Consider the following 22,039-nt stretch of genomic DNA (forward strand, 5'->3'; position numbering starts at 1 on the left):
GGAGTACTCAATTAGCTAAAATAACAAAATAAATTTACAAGACTATTAGGAGGAACAAAATTTAAAGGAAAAAACTTGTCACGCTTTACTAAGTTAGGATGCATATGTCATTACAAAAGTTAGGGTCGCCTGATATTTTTATCAATTTCTTAATTGGAAAAAGGATTAAAAATATCCTTAAACTATTTGAAATAGTTCAAATATACCCTTAAACTATATCTCGGTTCAAATATACCCTTTTCCTCAAACTATAGAGTCAAAAATATCCTTCTCATTAACATGATCTATTTAACGCCACTTGGATGCCATGTTGTGCCATAAGCCAAAAGAGTTCCACTCATGCCACGTAGAAAATAAACTTACCCCTAATTTCCTCCAATTTCTCTATTTCCCTTAGAATTTATAAACGATTTCACTGAAGAATATAGAACTCCTTTCCCTTAGAACTTATGTATTTTGTGAAATCGTTACAAGGAAATGGAGAAATGAGAAAAAGGGGTTCTATGTTCTTCAATGAAATCGTTTCTAAATTCTAGGGAAAATTAAGAAAATTGGAAGAAATTAGGGTTAAGTTTATTAGTCTATGTGGCATGAGTGAAACTCTATTGACTTATGTGGCATGCCATGTGACATCCACATGGCATTTAACCGATTCTGTTAATGAGAAGGGTATTTTTGAATCTATAATTTGACGGTAAGGATATATTTGAGCCGAAATATATTTCAAGGGTATATGTGAGCTATTTCTGATAATTCAAGATTATTTTTTATCCTTTTCGGTTTCTTAATTTTCAACTTTCAAAGTTCTGTTTATTACATTTTCACGAGTCCAATATTGATATGACAAGAAATGATAAATACTTTAAAACCATATTATTATATTTACTTTTGAATACACTAATTCAATTTTTTTGAAAATTAAATATAATTAATAATAAAATAAAATAAAAGTTAACTAATATTATTTGTAAAATTTTTAAATTGAACCGATAAAAGTGAATAAAGAAAATACAATTTTTTTGAAAAAACGCAGCGTATAAACTGATGGAAGAAGACAGCCAATTTTATTCAATTCAACAAACTCAGCTTTACATAAGCAAGGGATTATTGCTTCACGGAGAAGTCATGTGCTTTATCAAAATGTATGCTTCGAAAAAAGTAATCCTCATGAAAGCTATTGGTTCTTTAAATTTCCATTTTAAAATATTAAACTAACATGAATATTAATTTTATATATTATTTCTCTGTCTACTTTTAAATTTTGTACGTTTTTTCAGAAAATAATAAATAATATGAAATGAACGTAAGATCAAAGATATCATTTGTGTGATAATTCATATAGCTAACTCGAATATTCAATGAGTTTATGATTGAGACATAACTATTCTTATTGTTGCAAGTAGTTAGATTAATAGTTTTAATTAGATTCTACTTATTTGTGTTAATGTCAAATCTAGCCAAATATTCTATTATCGCATATTATACATTAGACTCATAATCTGTAAATAATTAGAGGTGATATTTTTATGAGTTAATATCTCATAAGGTCACTCCATTTTGAGAATTTATCTAGCAAAATTATTAAACTTTATTTTATATCAATAAAATCACTCAACTTGCAATTTTATATCAAAAAAATCACTCAACTTAAACTTTTATATCATTAAAATCATTTAACTACATTTATCGTTGAATATTTTATACATCACAAAATGGAATTTAATTATTATTCATTTAATTAAGCAACAAATAAAGGTTTCCTGGATTGAATATATATCACTGATAAATATTAATTTAGCGTGTTAATCCTATTACACTAAAATACATAAATAACTATGGTTGTCACGTCTCATTTGCAGTGGAAGTTTTGAACTTAAACTTCATTAATAAAATGTGCGCTAGTGTAATTTGTTTATCAAACTTCTCAATATTCACTGTTAAATTAGATTTAAGACTTTAAATTGTAACCCCACAAATATGGGTGAGATATATCACGGATAAAATGTTGATTTAGTGTTTTAATCTAATTAAATTAATAATTAAGGTTGTCATGTCACAATTTCAAAGTTTTATTATTAAACTTAATTAATATAGCATAAAAATAAATTATTTTATTATATCAAAATAATTTTAATGATAAGTTTAATCAAGTGATTTTTTTGATACAAAAATTTAAGCTAAAGTAATTTTTTTTTTATATAAAAGTACACATTGAGTGATTTATATTTTTTACTAAGTCATCAAAGCTCCATTCTAAACCACAATTCAACATCATGATAACATGAAAAATCAATAAATAATTGATTTCATCCTATAAAGACTCTCTTACTAGATTTACCTTTGAGTCTAACAAATGGAACAAAACAAGTTTGATAAGTTTGATAACTATCTGGAAAAATGTAAACTTAATCATAATAAATTAAAACTTATTTAAATTGAATCAAACCTATATAAGATATAGTGGATTCAGATTTTTCAATTGGACATAAAAAATTATCAAAATTTGGCACGCAAATTCGATATTTTAACTTTTTTAGTCTTCAAGTACTTCCTTTTTCGTAACTTTGAAAGACTTAATCTACGATCTTTATTCTCTGTCTTTGACGGACTTTGAGTTATGCTCTCCTCCCGTCAAGGAAAACATAATGACAGAATGTATATTTTCTTGATTAGCATTCCATACACAAAATGTATTGTTGATTTTTCTTTGACTACTATATCACTGAATGAAACACGTTATTCATAAATTGAAAATACTAACAATAAGATTTGATTTCTTACCATAATACATGTGCATTACTTCGTAACATGATTGATCTACTATTTTCAATCATGTTTAGAGAATTCAAATTTATATACTAACTTCATGTAAATATAATATAACTTTCTGGTTGAGTAGTTCGATTAAAGACCCCACCTTTGAGTGTTAACTTCGATCAAAATTAAGTTATAAGTTCGAGTAAAGACCCACCTCTAAATGTTAGCTTTGATCAAAATTAAGTCATGTTTTAATTGAAATTTAAATCCCAAATTTCTAAGTGGAGATGGATTCAAACACTTCCAAAATCATTTTATTTTATTTTTATATATGTGTATGTATATACAAGATTCCCCCCCCCCCCCCCCCCCATATATATAATTCTCCTTGTCTTAAAAAAGGAAAAACCCCAAAAGGGCAGAAAATATCTCATCAGCTGATTTTGGAATAAATAGAAGGCACGGGTGCATACAATACATTTCTCCGTGTTTCTCCATACATTCTTATAGGGTTCCACCGTTCCCCCCCTCTCTGAACCCCATTTCATCACGATGCAACCAGCGAATTCCATGGTTCCACCACCACAGTACCAGCAGACACAGCAGTGGATGGCTCAGCCGCCGCCGCAGTATCAGGTTGCGCCTCCGCAGCAATCGGGATATTACTACCAGCAACCTCAGCAACAGGGCGGAGTTCCTCCACCCCAACAACAACAACTTCAGTACAACGCCTCTGGTTTGGCTGCTACTGCCGGTTCTGTTCAGCCGACTAGTGCTGATGAGATCCGAAGCCTTTGGATCGGAGATCTACAGTTTTGGATGGATGAGCAATACCTTCTCAACTGTTTCGCACAAACTGGAGAGGTTTGTTTATATAAACGCCTCTTTTTTTTCTTGAACAATTTGATATAGATTCTTGGTAAGTTTTCGAATGGTTCTTGTTCTTGAATGAGTTTGAAAAATTTATTGGGGTACAAAACGATAAGTTCTTTCGTATTGAATGTTTATTTGAGTAATGTTAATTTGATAGTCTCTCTACATATAGTGAATATGATGTAGTTTCATAGCAAAAAAACTTTCGGTTACATTCTTGGTTAAATGTATGTGAATAAACTGTTATTTGTATTCAGTGACTTGTCTTTCATGGTTGGTGAAAGGTATGAGGGTATGCTGTCGTTTGTATTCAGTGGCTAGTATTAACTTTGTTGGCTAGTATTAACTTTGTTTATATGTAAGCTTAGTGTGTCAATATGCTGTTGTTTGTATTCAGTAACTTGTGTTATGTTGGTGAAAGATATGTGAATATGCTGTAGTTTGTATCAGAAACTTTCTTTACCTTGGTGGTAAAACCAGTGTGTGAAAGGCGATTCATTGCCTGAGGTGATCTCCAAAAGGCGACGCCATGGAGACAAAAGGCAAGAGGCAAGAAAGGCGGGAAAGGTGTCACCTTTTGTATTATCTTTAAAAAATGCAACCAATTTAGGTTTTTAAAAGTTAAAAGGTACTTTTTGGGTTTTCGACCCTACTCCTCCCACGACCAGCCAGACTTTTTCAGCTACTTCAAAGTCCAACCAATACATATTTCTTCTTCCGATTTTCTTCCTCTATTTTTTTATCGTCTTCTTCATACTTTAGAGTCACTTCTATCTCTATTTGACTTTTGTTCTGTTTTTTTCTCATTCAAGTTTTACACTTTTAGTATGTACCATGTATTTTCAGTTTTTGAATTGAAACATTTGCTAATATGTTATTGCTATTGAGAATCTGATTATTTACATATGCAATTAATATTTTAACTTTTTGGTATTAATTGATATCACATTAAAAAAAGGCAGACCCTTGTCGCCTTTTATCGCCTTTCGCCGTCCAAAACACGGGGTAAAACATAAAAGTATGCATCATGCAAATGCAGAAGTTTGTATTCATGAACTTGTATTACCTCTTCGTTGAAGGGATGTGAGTATGCTGTAATTTCTCTTTTGCAACCTGTATTGTGTTACGGTTTATCCTGAACATTTTGAGATTAACCATAAACAAGGCAACCTTGCTGGTTCATTCTTTTATTGACTTTGGGTATTGACACTAGGAAGGGTTTTGGTGAATGCTTTTGCCAATTGTTACATTATTTGAGATAGTGAAAGAAGGGAGCTAATAATCCTTACACAACCTTATTAAATTAATGAATAACTCCGTGCCTAAATCTGTGTGTAAACTTGTTCATACTAAATGATTGCGTGGTGGTTGCCTTTAGGTGCATCTTGACGAAATATACCAAAAAACATTCACTTGCCCCCTCCCCCTCCCCTCTCTAATTTAACTTTCTTGTCTTTTGTACTGTATGAGCAGCATTGTTACTACTATTGACAGTCTTTTTTCTCTTTCACTTGCCCTTTTTAGAGATATAAACTGTTTGTCTATTATATAGGTGACCTCTGCTAAAGTTATCCGTAACAAGCAAAGTGGACAATCAGAGGGTTATGGCTTTATTGAGTTTATTAGTCATGCTGCTGCAGAAAGGAATCTGCAAGCATATAATGGTACCTTGATGCCTAATATTGAGCAAAATTTCAGACTCAACTGGGCTTCACTCGGTTCTGGTGAAAAACGTTCTGATAATGGTCCTGAATATACAATATTTGTTGGTGACTTGGCAGCCGATGTTTCTGATTATATGCTTCAGGAGACATTTAGGGCTAACTATCCTTCTGTGAAGGGCGCTAAGGTTGTAACAGATAAGGCCACGGGGCGCACCAAGGGTTATGGTTTTGTTAAGTTTGGGGATGAAAGTGAGCAGTTGCGCGCTATGACTGAGATGAATGGACAGTTTTGCTCCACTAGGCCCATGCGGATTGGTCCCGCAGCTAACAAGAAGAGTATGGGTGGTCAAAGTCAAGGTATGGCTCAACCTAGTTGGTATATGTATTGTGTTGTGTGGTAATCTTTGTAGCAGTTAAGTGAAACAAATCCAGCTTGCAGTTGTTTGCTAACGTCTGTCGGCATTTAGATTCTGGATCTTGTCTTGTTTAGTTGTCATAAATTCCTTTAGTGATCAAGTTGTGATTGCTCGAGGATGCTATTCCTTTAATTTGGTGGGTGAAGTGATAGTCTATATTTGTTCTGCTTGCCTATGCAGGTGTTATGTTTTCTTTCATTGGTTATGCTCTTGAATTTTTGATGAGTACCCAGCTATCGAAGTCATTTCGTTCCAGTAGTTAAAAACTTCCCCTTGAAATATTAAATCTCATAAAACTCCGCTTGTCTCCAAGCAGGATGATTTGGAGGCTCTATGATATAAGGGCCTGGATGCTTGTTTCAGCTGAAATACCTTTTAGGACGTGGTGTGGCGTAAGTCAGTTCATTTAAATGTGGTTAAATTTCGCTATGTAGGATCCTCTTGACATTTATTCTTTCTAAGTTTTGCTACTTTTTCCCATTACTCCATACTCCAGTCAGATTGCTTTTTCTTTATTATCAGCCATTATACTTCATCATTACTTTTCAGCCATTTTACTTTGTCTTTAATTTTCAGTCATTTTACTTCACCATTACTTTCCAGTCATTTTGCTTTATCATTATGTTTCAGCCATTTCGCTTTAGCATTATGTTTCAGCCATTTCGCTTTAGCATTATGTTTCAGCCTTTTCACTTTAGCATTATGTTTCAGCCATTTCTTTTAGTGTTATGTTTCCGCCATTTCACTTTAGCGTTATGTTTCAGCCATTTCACTTTAGCATTATGTTTCAGCCATTTCACTTTAGCATTATGTTTCAGCCATTTCACTTTAGCATTATGTTTCAGCCATTTTTCTTTAGTGTTATGCTTCCGCCATTTCACTTTAGCGTTATGTTTCAGCCATTTCACTTTTGCGTTGTGTTTCAGCCATTTCACTTTAGCGTTGTGTTTCAGCCATTTCACTTTAGCGTTATATTTCAGCCATTTCACTTTAGTGTTATGTTTCAGCCATTTCACTTTAGCGTTATGTTTCAGCCTTCTAATTCTTTAATTCCAATATCTTGTTAGCTTGCTCGTATTACACTCTGATCTTTAGTATACCTCTACGATTTGTGGCCAGTCTCATTCATTAATTTAGCAATCCTAGTCAATCTTAGTTCTGCTCCATTTACCTTGTGAGCCTGTTCAGTAAATTCCCCTTCATAGGGACTAGAAGCTTCCTGCCATCATTTGTTTATTGTTGGTACAGCAGTTCAGTACTCATTTTTGTGATGCTATTACTATTTGGGGGGTGTTAAAATCATTTTTTCTTCGACTATGATTTTTTTCTTGTTTTCAAATTATGAACTAATATACTTGGAATACTTATTATACAATTAATTCAGATATCTGTAGGTTTTATTCAAGAAGCTTGAAGAATCTATGCCCATTAGCAAATTAATAGTAATATCTTCTTGATCAAAAATGGGATTATAATTTTTATCTACTGGAGTGCTGGTAGCTGTATGTATAGCTACTTGTTAGTTGTTACATTATTTAGGAAACTAGCACCCCCTTCCTGCCTTTTCTCGCCTTTCTTGTTTGATAGGCACGTGCCAAAGCATTCAAAAATAAAATTCATGCATGAAATAGTATGTAACAAAATAATGATGTGCGGGCTGGCAATTCATGATATTATATAGAAATTGCAGATCCATCTGATGGTGTGTATACAACTTCTAAATAATTTTTCTATTTGTATATTTATATATTGGTCTTCCTCTTGTCCCTTTGCCAAACTATGGCCCCATCCTTCACAAATTTGAACATGCATCTTTTCTTGCTTCTGAATCCCAAAAGCACATCTGAGTATATACATTGTTGTATGTGAAGAACCTTTTTTTGGGTGATCCATCAGTTGAAATGTGTGTCCTTTTCTCGAATGCTTGATTGCATCTCCAAAACTGTAAAACATGCCTCTTGATTTTCTTAGACCTTTTAGTCTGTCTGTCAGCTTGTGTTCTCAATATATATACATATTCTACTTCTTTTGAGACCTGTAAGAGCTAAAAGTTACTAGTCTTCTTGCCCTGTTGGAACAATGCAATCATAAGTCTGATGCTTGAACTACTTAATTGTGAAATGATAGTGCAGTCTCATCTCTTGAATCATATATAATAGTGTCCTCTTACTGGGTACCTTTCCACTTATTTGTTCTAGTGATGGTGATAGTGGTAGTTTTCTGACCAGCCTTTGCCTTGTAGTTATGGTTTATTTATGATACATACATAGGCTTTCTAGTTTTGTATTCCTACTGTCCTTTCATTGCAATAATGTGCAATGTACTTCATCTTACTCATGGAGCATAAAGTTCACCCTCTATTCACATTTGCCTCTTCCATTTGCAGCTTCGTATCAAAGTTCACCTGGAACTCAAAATGAGGACGACCCATCTAATACCACTGTCAGTACATTTCTTTCTGGTATCATTTGATGTTTTCTTGGCTTGTACTCATATCCAAATGAATTTTCGTTGCAGATTTTTGTTGGGAACTTGGATTCCAATATAACGGATGAACATTTAAGGCAGATTTTTGGACACTATGGGCAGTTGCTTCATGTAAAAATACCAGTAGGCAAGCGGTGTGGCTTTATTCAGTTTGCTGACAGGTAAAGTAATAAATGAGCCTTCTCAAGAGGATCAATCTCAATTCTCAACGCTTTGAGAATTAACACATGGTCCATCCTTGTTATTGCAGAAGTTGTGCTGAGGAAGCTCTACGGGTATTAAATGGAACTCAGCTGGGTGGACAAAGCATCCGTCTTTCATGGGGTCGAAGTCCTGCAAACAAGCAGCAGGTAAGGAATGCCAAAATTATAATTTCTGTTTTCGGCACTTGCCAGTCAAATACCAATCTGAATCTTATGTTTCATCTCTGGTATGTGCAGCCTCAGCTTGATCCAAACCAATATGCTGGTTATTATGGGTATACTGCTGGATATGAAGGTTATGGTTATGCCCCCCCTGCTCAGGATCCAAATCAGTATTATGCGGGCTATGCTGGATATGGAAATTACGCACAACCTCAACAGCAGCAGCAAGTTTTGCAGCATCCTCAGGTTTGATTAACCCGTTGAGCTTATTTATTAACTAAAGCTACTTTATACCGACATCTCCATTTTGGAATAGAAATGACTGAAATTTTATGAGATAATATCTTTTTACTTGTATGGCCAAATGGGTTCTTAAACTGATAATAGTTTTTTCATAAAAAATAATGAGTTGTTTGAATACTTATCTCACTTCCTCCTTGCAGTGATATATGCTGGTGAAAGGATTTACTGAGTGCTTCCCGGCGTGATTTGTGTATTGATTTCAAAAGCGGGACATGAGGTTATCAGTTGGGATCCAGATGTGTATTTCACAATCTTAGGGTGTTGGAAACCTTTGTAGGCTATTTCATTGAGGATACAATTTATGGTTTCGATCAACTGATTGTATGCTGTTTGTTTTTTTATTTTTGCGTTGCCCTTTTATTACTTAGATATGAGATCTAGATATACTTGAAGGTCTTTGGAGAAGTGTAGGCATGTAACTGTATACTTGTGCTTTTTGGCTATCCTGGCAATGCTGAACACCCTATTTTGCTCGTTGCTCATTTTGGTTCACCTTTCAATAGCAATTCTTACTAATGTTTCCTCCAAAATAATTGCAATCGTCTGAATGATTTCCGTGATAGTTTTATTTTGATAAAAATGTCTTATGTATTGTAGTCTTCAATACGTCTCCTGCGTTAGTTTCTTCATTCATGTATTGATGCCAATTGTCATATGACGTGGTTGAGTCCTTCTACCAGTCATAGTTGGACCCACGTTCTATCTAAATTTTAGCATTCAACAAACCCCGATGGCTGTAAATTCTTCTCTTCGTTGCTGTCACGCTTACATATTAGGCAGACAAGGTTTTCTATATATTTTGTGTGGTTGCTACTTGTTTTCGGCCACGCCTCAGTTCCAGCACGACAAGAAAATATTCTGGCGATATGCAATCTAAACTCCCAAAGTACCCAGACACAGCCCAAAATGTGTCTACGAATTAAAATCATCAACTCGGTAGGGTAGTTGTGCATGCCAGCTGCCATGTTTTGGGATCACATGTTTACGAAGTCAGTCTGATAATTGCATAACTTTTGACAAGTGCTGGAGCAGAGAAACTAGCCAACTTCTAAATTGAACACGTGGCACAGAAGACACTAATATTTAAGGATGTGGAGACAAAAAAACTGCTGATTTTTGCTATTTAGGCACATTATCCCTACCTCTTTTCATTCTATAAACACAGCTCTAAACCAGATACAATAGTATACTGAATTCTTTTCTTCAGCAGTGGCCAAGAACTTAAAAAAAAAATAATGTCAGAGCATGCCTAATTATAATTAGTTAATAAATGTACCCATAACAGACATGGACACAATCAATTTGTTGTTCCTCCAGGGTATATTCCAGCAAGAATGGGCTCCTCAAGCAAACTGAAATATCTACTACCTTATTCATTCTGGCTTCTTCAAGTTCAGGCAGTTATCTGTTGCTTGGTTAAACAACTCCTGGACCTGCTTTAGCTCCTTCTCTAAATCACCAAAATCAGCAAACTGAGTCTCAGAATAAACAAAAAATTAATAATACAGACAGGAAAACGGAAATTTGGACCTTAGCCTAATCAGAACAGCTTCCACTATCTTTCAGAAAGAAAGCAAGGGAAAAACAAACTCTTACCTGCAGCTTCCAGTTGTTTTTGAAGTTCTTGGCCAACTGCATCGTTCTCAGCCTACATCACATACATACACAACCGAGTAAGACTACTAAGCCCAAAATAGACAGACTAATCTTTATTTATCCTTCTTTATTTTTTTAGTTTAAATACTGTTAAGCTATAACACATCAGAATTAGAGGATGTCAAAAAGTGAATTCCACCAATTATTCACAAAGAAGCATATACCTGGAGTTCTGCAATTCTTTTCAATTGGGCTTCTTCACTCCCATCCGATAAAGGAAGAGCAGCAACCAACACATCGAACTGCTCAAAGAAGGATAAGAAAAAGAGAAGATAGATTTAATACAATGACATTGTAGCAAAGCATACACTTTAGGATCACAATGAAAATTTGCAATTGGTCTGAATTAGAGCCACACAATCCTCAAGGCTACTCTCAAGTGTCGGCTGTGCTGCTTAAGTTTGATAGGATGCTAGATTAGACAACCTCTGATTGTGAGGCCAAGAAGAAAACAAGGGAAACATAACTGTAAACTTGAACACCTTAGAACTAATCACAGGGTTGTCCATATACATTTCATAGAAGACAGCTAAAGGGCGATAAACTAGAACTCAGTTTTCCGGTTTTGACACCAGGTTTACCCGGTGAGTCTTGGCCTAGATGTCATGGTTACCAAACCTGAGAGGCTGACATCAAGTTCTCTAGTAAAAATCCCTAGAGGCATGCAATCCTGTCCAGCTAGTAGTTGGAATTTGTCCGCCATTATGTGATTCAGTCAAGTTTTATTGAAGTAGTTGGTGATGCTAATAGCATTATTGTATTTCTCGTTAAACTAAGGACAAAAGACTAGGTATTTGAACTCAACCACACTGGTCTCAGGAATCAGGACTAAGGTCTTTGAACTCAACCACGCAGGTCTCAAGTCTGAACAAACAAAGACTTAATATCATCTGGTATAGAACTGCATGTACGCATTAGATATGATGAGCCAAGATACAACTTAGTGTTATCTTGTATAGAACTGCACAAACACATCATATATCTAAAGATTTGACGTTTCCAAAAGTAAACATACTAGTCAAAAGAAGACAAAAGAAACATTATTTTGTCCAAAAATGATTTTTTGAAGGAATGGTAAGTGCATTTGTAATACAGCACCAAGAAGGTGCAATCAACAACATTTACAGGGAACACAAAGATATACCTTCCTATTCTTAAAGGGATTCTACAAGTTCAATCACTTATTCAGGCTCATTTACAAAAAAAATGTCTACACAAAAAAGGAAACTAAACTAAATAGTTTATCTTGATCTTCCGAAAAAAGAGAAAATTCCCTATTCTCGAAGTACACGCAGATTACTTTTATACCCTGGTCTGTGGCTTGTTCATATTCGTTGATGAATAAGCAGAAAAAGTGAAGGTATGGAGTATGGAGTTTCACCTGCTTGGCAGCCTTAACAAAAGCAGCACTCATTTGCTTTGGTTGTTCTGCAACATTAGCTGAGTCTTCTGTGGGATTAGCAGGTGGAGGTTCTGGATAATTAGGTGATAGACGCACAGGAGGGGCGTCCCTCTGAAGAGTACCAAAGGTGTTGAAAGCAAGAGCTGCAATTGTATTTACTTGTTCCTGTAACTGTGATATGATATCCATCTTCCAAATCCTTCCCTTTATTGCTAACAAAAATGGTGAATTTTGAGAAAAGATCGAACAAAGGAATAGAAAACAGAGGAGAAGAACTTACCTGAAAACCCTAGAATTGGAGGTCCGGGTAGAGCCGAAGTAGATTCGATAATCTGTTACAATTGTTTTAAAATTAGACCTAAAATTAACCATTATTTCAATTAAATTTTACGAAAAATGCTCAAAAATATTTCTGAATTATCCGAATTAGCTCACATATATCTTTAAATTAAATTCTAGCCCTTCTATTAAAGTATTGAGTTATTTTTACCCTTAATTTTAACAAAGGTGTGTTAAGTGTCACCTGAACGCCACGTGGACACCATATGGATGCCACATGAGCACCAAAAAACATCATCTCCATGTAGACTCATAAATCTTAATTATTAATTTTTTTCTCATTTTCATTCATTTTACTTCTCTAAAACATAATACGATTTCCCTTTTTTTTTCTTAGACGATTTTCTCTCTTATACGATTTTCCCCAGGATTTTACAAATTTCTCTTATGAACGCCATTGAATTTCTGAGTAAATTTCGTCACTTTCTGAGTTTCACCGTTCTTATAGATAATGCACAAACACCAGTCCTAATTTGTAAAGTAACATGCACAAACACCAGTCATAACTCTTCACATTTACTTGTTTTTATTTTAAACCTTTCAACATAAAGTCTGACTTTATCATTATCAAGTGAGCGCTTAAATGACATAAAATGCAACAAAAATAATTTAGCTTTACTATTTTTTTTAATTGTTTTTTTTTTGTTGTTGTAATTTAGGCTTTGAAAAGATGCACGTGGTCAGCATACGACATCTTAGATCAGACACCACAAAAAATTAAAAAAGAAACAAATAAAATTTATGTTTGCCTTCTCATCCTGCTTCTTTCTATCTTCTAAGCATCAACTATGGCTTCTCTTCTCACCAACGGAATCTCACACTTCTGTCCTCAATCCATCGCTGAGCAGCCTAAACTCCCAAAAGGGTATAACTTTTTGCCTAATTCACCCGGCCCCAAAATCTCAAATCCAGGTAATTTCAAGATTAAAGCTGCTGATGCGAAGGCCACTGTTGAAGTTCCAGGTAAAGAATCATCTTTATCAATCTCAAATGAAGGCGACCCACTTCAGAAATTCTTGAAAAGAGACTATAAATGGGGTTTTAATGAAAATATTGAATCTTTTGCGCTGCCAAAAGGGCTTTCGGAGGATACTATTAGGTTAATTTCATCAAGAAAGAATGAGCCTGAATGGATGCTTGAGTATAGATTGAAATCGTATGAGAAATTTGTTAAAATGAAAGAGCCGAAATGGTCTGATAATCAGTACCCAGAAATTGATTTTCAGAATATTTGTTATTATTCAGAACCTAAAAAGAAACCAACTTTAGATAGTCTTGATGAGGCTGACCCTGAGCTTGTTAGGTATTTTGATAAATTGGGTATTCCTTTGAATGAAAGAAATCGTTTAGCAAATGTTGCAGTTGATGCTGTTCTTGATAGTGTTTCTATTGCTACAACTCATAGGAAGACCTTAGAGAAGTCTGGTGTGATTTTTTGTTCGATTTCTGAGGCTATTAGGGAATATCCAGATTTAGTCAGGAAGTATTTGTTTAGAGTTGTGCCCCCAGAAGACAATTTTTACGCGGCTCTTAATTCAGCTGTGTTTAGTGATGGATCATTTGTGTATATACCCAAGAACACCAAGTGTCCTATGCAAATATCTACTTATTTTAGAATAAATGCAATGGAAACTGGGCAATTCGAGAGGACTTTGATTGTTGCGGATGAAGGGAGTTTCGTTGAGTATTTAGAAGGGTGTACAGCACCTTCATATGATACAAATCAGTTACATGCTGCTGTGGTGGAATTGTATTGCCATGAAGGTGCAGAGATTAAGTACTCAACCGTGCAGAATTGGTACGCTGGAGATGAGGAAGGGAGAGGAGGGATTTATAATTTCGTTACAAAGAGAGGAATATGTGCTGGGGCTAGATCGAAGATATCATGGACACAAGTTGAGACTGGCTCAGCTATTACCTGGAAGTATCCAAGTGTTGTATTAGAGGGTGATGAATCAGTTGGTGAATTCTATTCTGTGGCATTGACCAACAACTATCAGCAGGCAGATACAGGAACAAAGATGGTACACAAAGGGAAGAATACGAGGAGTAGGATTATTTCAAAGGGTATTTCTGCAGGAAATTCTAGAAATTGTTACAGAGGACTAGTTCAGGTCTTATCAAGTGCAGAGAATGCTCGGAATTCCTCCCAGTGTGATTCAATGCTCATCGGTGATAAAGCTGCAGCCAACACTTATCCATATATTCAGGTTAGTAGCTCTCTGTGAATTTTAATTTTGCTTTCTGTCTCCGCATGATAAAATAATTATTGATGTAACTTTAGCTCTCTACTTATAGAAGTATAATAATTAGTTTTGACTTATGGCCTTATTACTCTTTAGGTGGAAAACATGATCTTTCTGTGATCACAGTGTACTTCACTGTATTCTGTGGTCTCTTGATTTATGCATGATGCTGTTGTCATTAAGTTCCAATCTTTCATATAAAATTTAGTTACCTGATCAAAGAAAAAATCATTAAGTTCCAATCTTTGAAGAAAAATTTATTTACCTGATCAAAGAAAAAATCATTAAGTTCCAATCTTTGATGAAAATTTTATTTACCTGATCAAAAAAGGAAAAGGGAAAATGCATAAGTACCTCCTAGACTATGACCGAAACCCCAGAGACACACCTTAACTAAACTAAGGTCCTATTGTCCCCTGAACTTATTTTTTTGTAATTTTGTGCACTTTTTTGGCTTACGTGGCATCCAAATATCTCCCATGCGCCTCAACTGCGTGGAGTCACGAAGTGTGCCACGTAAGACAAAAGGTGCACAAAATTACAAAAAAAAAAATGTTCAGGGGTAATAGGATCTTAGTTTAGTTAAGGTTTGTCTCTGAAATTTCGGTCATACTCTAGGGTACTTGTGCATTTTCCCTCATTAAGTTCCATTTACCTTTCTCATAGTACAGGAGCAATGATTTTAGTCTACCACTAACCACCCTATCTATCAGAACATTATGGAGTGAATTCAAAACCAAAATTAAGATTAAAGTTGCAAACGGGGCTAAAACTGATTTTTGGAAAGATGAATGGCATGAGTCAGGAAGACTGGAAAATTTGTTCCCAGATATTCATGCATTAGTCTCTCACCAACAAAAGACTATTGTAGAATTTTGGACACCCCATGGATGGAGATTCAACTTTAGAAGGCATCTAAATGACTGGGAGATCCAAAGAGTTGCAGATTTCTTAAATACCATCGAACAATTCAATGGACTGGAGGTAGGTCAATATACCTTATGATGGAAAGATAATAAGAAGGTCCAGTTCAAAGTAAGTAACGCTTAGAGGTGGATGAATCAAACACCTCAATGCATAAGCAACTGGCCATGGAAAAACAAAATTCCACACAAAGTGGCCTGCTTTATCTGGTTGCTAGCCAAGGAAGCAACTTTCACCCAAGACAGAGGAGAGGATTACCACTTTGTCCTAGGTGTTTTTTTTGTGGGGAAAAGGCTGAGACAGTTAATCATCTATTTCTTCATTGCAAAGTCACTGGACAGCTATGGATGATTTTCTTAAGTCTCAAAGGCATCTCATGGGCTATGCCTGGAAAGATTACTGAAGCAATTCAGAGCTGAGAGGAAGCTGGTGTGCAAGCAAAAAACAGAGATAGATGGAAAATTGTCCTGCTTGTATCTGGTGGACAATTTGGAAGGAAAGGAATGCTAGATGTTTTGATATCATAGAGAATAGTATGCAAAAGATTAAGTTAAACTGCTTTTGTTACTACGTTTTTGGTGTAATCAAATATACTCAAATGGCATTATCTCCATAATTGATGTTCCAGATTCAATTTAGGTAGGAGTTAGCAGGATTTGAAGAAAAATTTGTATATATGGTTTTCAGTACAACCTATGTACTGTTTGTGAGAACTATACGAAGTTACCTGTTCAAAAAAAAAAAAAAACACCCTATCCAAGAGCTCCCCTATTCCAATTGCAGAAAAGGAAAAGGAAGAAGAAAGAAGGATTTCATCTTGAATCAGAATCATTCGACAAGAGCTTAGCAAAAAAGGTTCAACAAAATGTACATAGTTCCTTCTAAAACAAGTCAATTAGGTCCCCATGCTAGGACCTTCGGCTTGGAAATATTCGAGCTGTCCGGCAGGTCTATAAATAGTCTCTCTTTCATTGGCGTCTGAGAATGTTCTCATGTAGACCACAAAACTAGTGGTTTGTCTGTTACTCATGGTGAATCGAAAATGAAAATAGAGGAGGGGTAAAGGGTACTGCTTACTTTCATTTGAAGTTCATTGTCATGAGAAGATGTCCATAGATCATGTGTTGGATGAAAAGCATTAACTTGTATCCCTGTGCATGACAGTGTGTGATTATTCTGGAGTTGACTAAGCCTCCGTTGCCGAAAACTAGTGTGTACTTGTGCACGGAGAAGGTGCAAATAGTAATTGTTATGGATGCGTTGTATGTTTTGAACTAGCAGCAAACTGCATGTCCGTCTGTTTGATTAACTTATCGTTATGCTTGGTCCAGAACTCCAGATGAAGTACATTTACTAATAAATATAGTTTAAATCAGTGGCCTTTGATAATCATCTTAAATTTTGTTAACTCGAGGAAACTTAACCTTTAATTTAATTTGGCATGTGATAGTTTTCTAGTAAAATGCCACAAAAAACACGCTCCCATCTTTGCGAATTGTTGGAGAAACTAATGCAAACTGCAAACTAATTTAAAAGCAGTCTACAGTCTCTAAATATTCTTAATTGGATTTACCCGATAAATCCTTCTATATTTTAAGATCTCTCAGAAAGCATCTGTAGTATCTATATAGAAATAGATTAGTGCATAGGGGTCAAAGAAGACAACATTTGTTTCTTTTGGTGTGGCTTTTAAGTTCTAAGTCAGATGCTACATGAATTTTGTAGTTATCTTGGTAGCTGCTTGTGTAAATATAACTCTTGTTCTACTTGGAACTTGGAATCTAATGTAACTGCGTTTTTGCTCTTCTGTTTCTATATTTACATATGGCATCATTTTAACAGGCGAAGAACCCCTCTGCCCGGATAGAACATGAAGCAACAACTTCAAAGATTGGTGAAGATCAGTTGTTCTACTTTCAGCAGAGAGGAATCGACTATGAGAAAGCAATGGCTGCAATGATCTCTGGGTTTTGCAGAGATGTTTTCAATGAACTCCCTGATGAATTTGGTGCTGAGGTGAACCAATTAATGAGCTTGAAGCTTGAAGGTTCTGTAGGTTAAACAAAGCTGATAGATGCTGTGGAAAATGTGGACTTTTTAGCCATTTCTTTTGTCATCTGTAAAGTTGTAATAGTATCATACGCAAACAAACTTTTGCTATTTACACTTCATGTAAATAAATAATATGTCAAGGCATTGTCTTCTAAGTTTTAATATTTCTTTTATATTCATCTTAACAGTTCCATGACTTCTAATTGATTGTTTTGTGCCTGAGAAAGCTCCACAATTTCAATCAAAAATACAAAAGGGTTAATATCCATCGGTTTACGAGATAACTTGTGTTTGACTAATCAATCTAAAAAATACTCTTACTAATATTGGAGGGGAAATTGTGTTTTTGACTTTTTTCAGCTTCTGAAGTGCTACTACAAAAATACTTATTTTTTCCCTAAAAACTTAATCAAAAACTTTTCAATAGAAAAGAAAAAAACTATTTTTTTTTTTAACTTTTCAAAAACTTAATTAAAGAGACGATAAATCAACTACTACATATTTGTGCCTTCACCAGTACTTGCCATTTAAGAGGTGGAGTCCTCGATGGCAATGTTTTTGTTTGTCAAACCACTCATTAAGGGGTTCTTTACCTTAATTATTTGCATTAGTGTTTCAAGTTCATGTCAAACTTTAAACTATGATTATCTGATATTTAATCATTAATAATGAAATACTAATATGGAATCTGGTGAAGTAAATATTTTTATATGTAATTGCTTACCAACTATCCATAATTGTATTTTAAAATTATTGCTGACTCAATTCCAAATGCACCCGTATGCGACATTAGGCAGTTATATACTCCCTCGTATCAATTTTACCAGAAGTATACTTTTACTTTCAGCATATCAAGATTAAAAAAAGAAAAATTTATGTCTTAGAGTAAAGTTTAACATTAATTTTTCATTCTCCGAATCATCTTTCAATATTTAAGAACTAGACTATATATTAATTAATATAAACATTGTTATAAAACATTTTATTTATTATAAAGAAAATATAAAATATAGAATTTAATAGTGAACAAATAAAACTGAATGTACATCCAACATTGGATAAGAAAATACTTTATTTATAAAAAAGCTGTTTGGTAATGCATTGTAGTCAACTTCACACTCCAACTTGAAGTTGAGGTTTTTCAATTATTATTATTTTAATTTAAAAAAAGACAAAAGAGGATGAAAAAATAATTAGGAGAATCAAACTCTCACGAAAAAAACAACAAATTTATATAGTAATTCTATATTCTAATTACTATTTCAAGTAAACAAACTTTTTTCCATCCCAGAATTTCAAGTGATATACATGTCAAAATACAATTTTAAAAAGTTTTAAATACTTTTTTTTTTCCGAATATCATTAAATTTATGTTCAAATGTCTACTCCTCATATCATCAATTTTCGACCTTGTTTTAATTAACCAGATTTATTTTTTTGAAAATTGACTCAAAATATGTTGTCCGACAAGCATAATTGGTTGACTTGCCTTTTTAAAAAAGTGAAAGGAGCAACTCTTGAATAAGTTGAAGAAACGCAGAAATCGGAGAAAAAGAAGGCACCAGACATGGTCGTTGACTCATGAGAAAATTAAAAAAGAAATACTCCCTCCGTTTTAAAAAAAAATGATCTAATTTGATTTGAAACGAAATTTAAGAAAAGAAAGAAAATTGTTTAATTTTGTGATTTTAAATTAAAGTTATATCAAAGACAAATGCTCTGGTCTTAAACATACAACGTGAAAAGTTAAACTAAAACTGTTACCACAAAAAGCAAAGAGGTCATTATTTTTTAAACAAACTAAAAAGAAAATAGAGTCATTCTTATATGATAGGGCTTTGGACTTGCCTTCTCAGTATATGCTGCTGATTAAACTGTATATATAGTATATACTTTTTATAATCCAATTATTGAATTTTGCCGGTGGACACTTCCCCACTACACTTGATATATATACATTATTATACATACATTTATGTTTCTCTTTTTTAATAATAATAATCACAAAGACGAGAGGTCCATATTAGTTGATCACCCTTTGACATGTCGACTTCAAAAACAATACATAATTCTGAATATTCAGGACATTATTAATTAGAATGGGTGCGTTGATTATGTGCCTGTGTAGGCCGTAGTAACAAATAATGATTAATTAACTATAGTTTAACTATGATTAATTAATATTTATTTTCACCCTAGTAGATCACATTATTAACTATATTAAGTTTATTTATTTGGTGCAACACAAAATGTGAGTATTTTCTTACAGGACTCAAAAACTTTAAATATTCAATACTTTTAACTCCAATTTTTATATGGTATACAAATAAAAATCTCAATCCATATTTGTTAATATAGGTCGACGGCCACTTTGCAAGAAGCCAAGAACTAGTGACACACGAATTTGGTTTTAGAAGAATCATATATTTAATAAAATAACGGACTCAAAATTTTCGTTTGAGAGTTCGAAAAATAAATGTACAAATAAGCTTATAGAAATGTAAATCTTGAATTCTTCTAAATCTAAAATCACATTTTGTGGCACGTTATTTAAAGTAAAAAGAAATACTAAAAAAAAAAGAACTGGAAAACAAAATCTAAAAAAACAGAACTTAATTCGAGGGGGGCTTGCCCGTTGCCACTGTCCATCAATTTCTCTAATATTGTGGGAGCTCTCTTGTATATATAGAAATACAGAAAATTTACTTTATATATAATATATAAGTGTAATTTATAATTTTAAGATTTATTACACGTAAGAGACGTTATTGAATATAAATAAATGGAAAAGAAAATGTTACTCAATATAGCATTATTTATTCACATATATGAGTCCACTACTATAACTATTATATATCGAGTTCTTTCAACCGGCATAATTTTCTAAACCAAATGACGCAATTATTTCTCGTAGACTTTTATTTACAATTATATAATTTTAGATAACCATTTAATTTATTATTTATATCATGATTCATAACATCCTTAAAACAAAATGCATGCTCGAGAAAACAACTCTCCTTTAGGGGTGTTAGGCGTTGCTTTCGGATAATTAATTATTCGATACATGTTGATGGATTATAACTAAGTAAATATTTTATCAAAGTTAGTAAGCATTTTTTTTATTGAAGTATTTTATCATACTTTTTTGTTACGAAGGAAGAGTGTTTTTTTCTTTCTTTGTGATTTACTGCTCAATATTGTATTAAAATCTGACTATTTTAGATTCGCATTGATATCGTTCCCTACTCCCTGCCATGGATTATGAACTTTGTCATTTTTATTATCAAATAGTCCTTAATTATGTATGAACTGACCCAACAACCACTTGTGTATCACTACCATCATCTGAAATGTGCATAGGGAAAAGGATCTTATTTATTTTTACTAAAGTCTTGTTGAGTTGACAAAATGGCTAATATATTCCTGCACCTCCATGATGCTCTTCTTTATTCCAGCTCAGCCATTTTTTATTCTTTTTAAAAACACAATTATTATTTTCTAAGTTAAACTTCAAAGAAACCTTCATGGCACATGCAATTGTTTTAATTTCATCACACCATTACTTCTATATCTTGACCCCCACCCCACACCCCCCCCCCCCAAAAAAAAAAAAAACTTTCTACTATATAAATATTTCCTCATTTCATGTTCACTATCACCTCTCCACAATATAATTTTCTCTACACCCTTAGAGAAAATAAATAAATACTTCATCATGAATAGTTTTATGAGTAAACAACAATATTATGGTTACTCAAAGATGGAAATTGATGACCCTGAAGAGATGCAACATAGAAAAGCACAATTCTTGATTTACAAGTCATTAAAGAAATCAGATTCTATTAGAAAACAACCATGGCTAAAAGTGAGAGTGTGTAAGTTGAAGATCAAGATTGGAAGAAGATTAAAGAGGTTTAGAAAGAGCATATTGTTGACATTTTCTGTTACTAGAGGTGGAGTTTACAAACAATTTATGTCACAATTGAAATCTTGGAAAGGTTTGCTTAAGAGTAGAGACACTATGGTTAGTACTACTGCTACTCTTCAACCAATCTTCACTTGAAGTTGAGGTCGACTATATGAATCTCAATCTGTTCGAGAAAAAAAATTGAATGAGAAAAAGAAACAAAAAAAAAAAGGAGCAGAGCTTTTTTTTTTTTTTGGTTTATGTTTTGTTCACAAGAAAATGGTGAGACATGATTATACACATATAATATAAATACAGGGTTTCACTCTTTATGAAACTATTGATTTTCAATACAATTTTCCTCATGTTATTTTTAGAAATTTAATTCCATTAGTTTATTTTGCCCTGTTATGTTGATTTTTAATTTAGAATTGAAGTGTAATACATCAAACTAGTTCGTCAACAATAATTTCATTATAGTTCAATACAGAAGTGATTTTTTTAATTAAAATATTTATACATATTTAATAAATTTCTTAATATACCCGATACTTTCTTTTGCTCTTCTTCCTACCAAATTAAAGACACAGCAGTGGGTTTTTTTTCCCCCCTTAACCACCATTGGTTGGTCGGTCAATTTTTGGG

General features: G+C 33.6%; 3 protein-coding genes across 4 annotated transcripts; 2 read left to right on the plus strand and 1 right to left on the minus strand.

Annotated features, from left to right (window-relative positions):
• Positions 1–3,129: 3,129 nt before the first annotated feature.
• Positions 3,130–9,347, plus strand: LOC101255948 (polyadenylate-binding protein RBP45). Its single transcript, XM_004232673.5, has 7 exons — positions 3,130–3,621; positions 5,183–5,651; positions 8,097–8,152; positions 8,228–8,358; positions 8,448–8,547; positions 8,638–8,808; positions 9,006–9,347. The coding sequence occupies exons 1-7, from the start codon at positions 3,310–3,312 to the stop codon at positions 9,006–9,008; spliced, it is 1,242 nt and encodes a 413-aa protein (XP_004232721.1). The 5' UTR covers positions 3,130–3,309; the 3' UTR covers positions 9,009–9,347.
• Positions 9,348–9,957: 610 nt separating this feature from the next.
• On the minus strand, positions 9,958–12,112 carry LOC101256647 (mediator of RNA polymerase II transcription subunit 21). 2 transcript variants are annotated; one of them, XM_010318293.4, is made up of 4 exons: positions 11,903–12,112; positions 10,686–10,763; positions 10,462–10,513; positions 9,958–10,315 (listed from the first exon to the last, which is right to left on the minus strand). In XM_010318293.4, exons 1-4 carry the CDS (start codon positions 12,110–12,112, stop codon positions 10,239–10,241), a joined length of 417 nt encoding a protein of 138 aa, XP_010316595.1. In that variant the 3' UTR covers positions 9,958–10,238. The 2 variants fall into 2 exon arrangements, with proteins under 2 accessions (XP_010316595.1, XP_010316596.1); XM_010318294.4 differs by having other exon boundaries at positions 9,958–10,337.
• Positions 12,113–12,128: 16 nt separating this feature from the next.
• LOC101255454 (iron-sulfur cluster assembly SufBD family protein ABCI8, chloroplastic) lies at positions 12,129–17,646 on the plus strand. The gene is made up of 2 exons (XM_004232671.5): positions 12,129–14,472; positions 17,275–17,646. The coding sequence occupies exons 1-2, from the start codon at positions 13,051–13,053 to the stop codon at positions 17,491–17,493; spliced, it is 1,641 nt and encodes a 546-aa protein (XP_004232719.1). The 5' UTR covers positions 12,129–13,050; the 3' UTR covers positions 17,494–17,646.
• Positions 17,647–22,039: the final 4,393 nt, after the last annotated feature.

The sequence above is a fragment of the Solanum lycopersicum genome, chromosome 2 (genome assembly GCF_036512215.1).
Source record: "Solanum lycopersicum chromosome 2, SLM_r2.1".
In the NCBI taxonomy this organism is placed as follows: Eukaryota; Viridiplantae; Streptophyta; class Magnoliopsida; order Solanales; family Solanaceae; genus Solanum; species Solanum lycopersicum.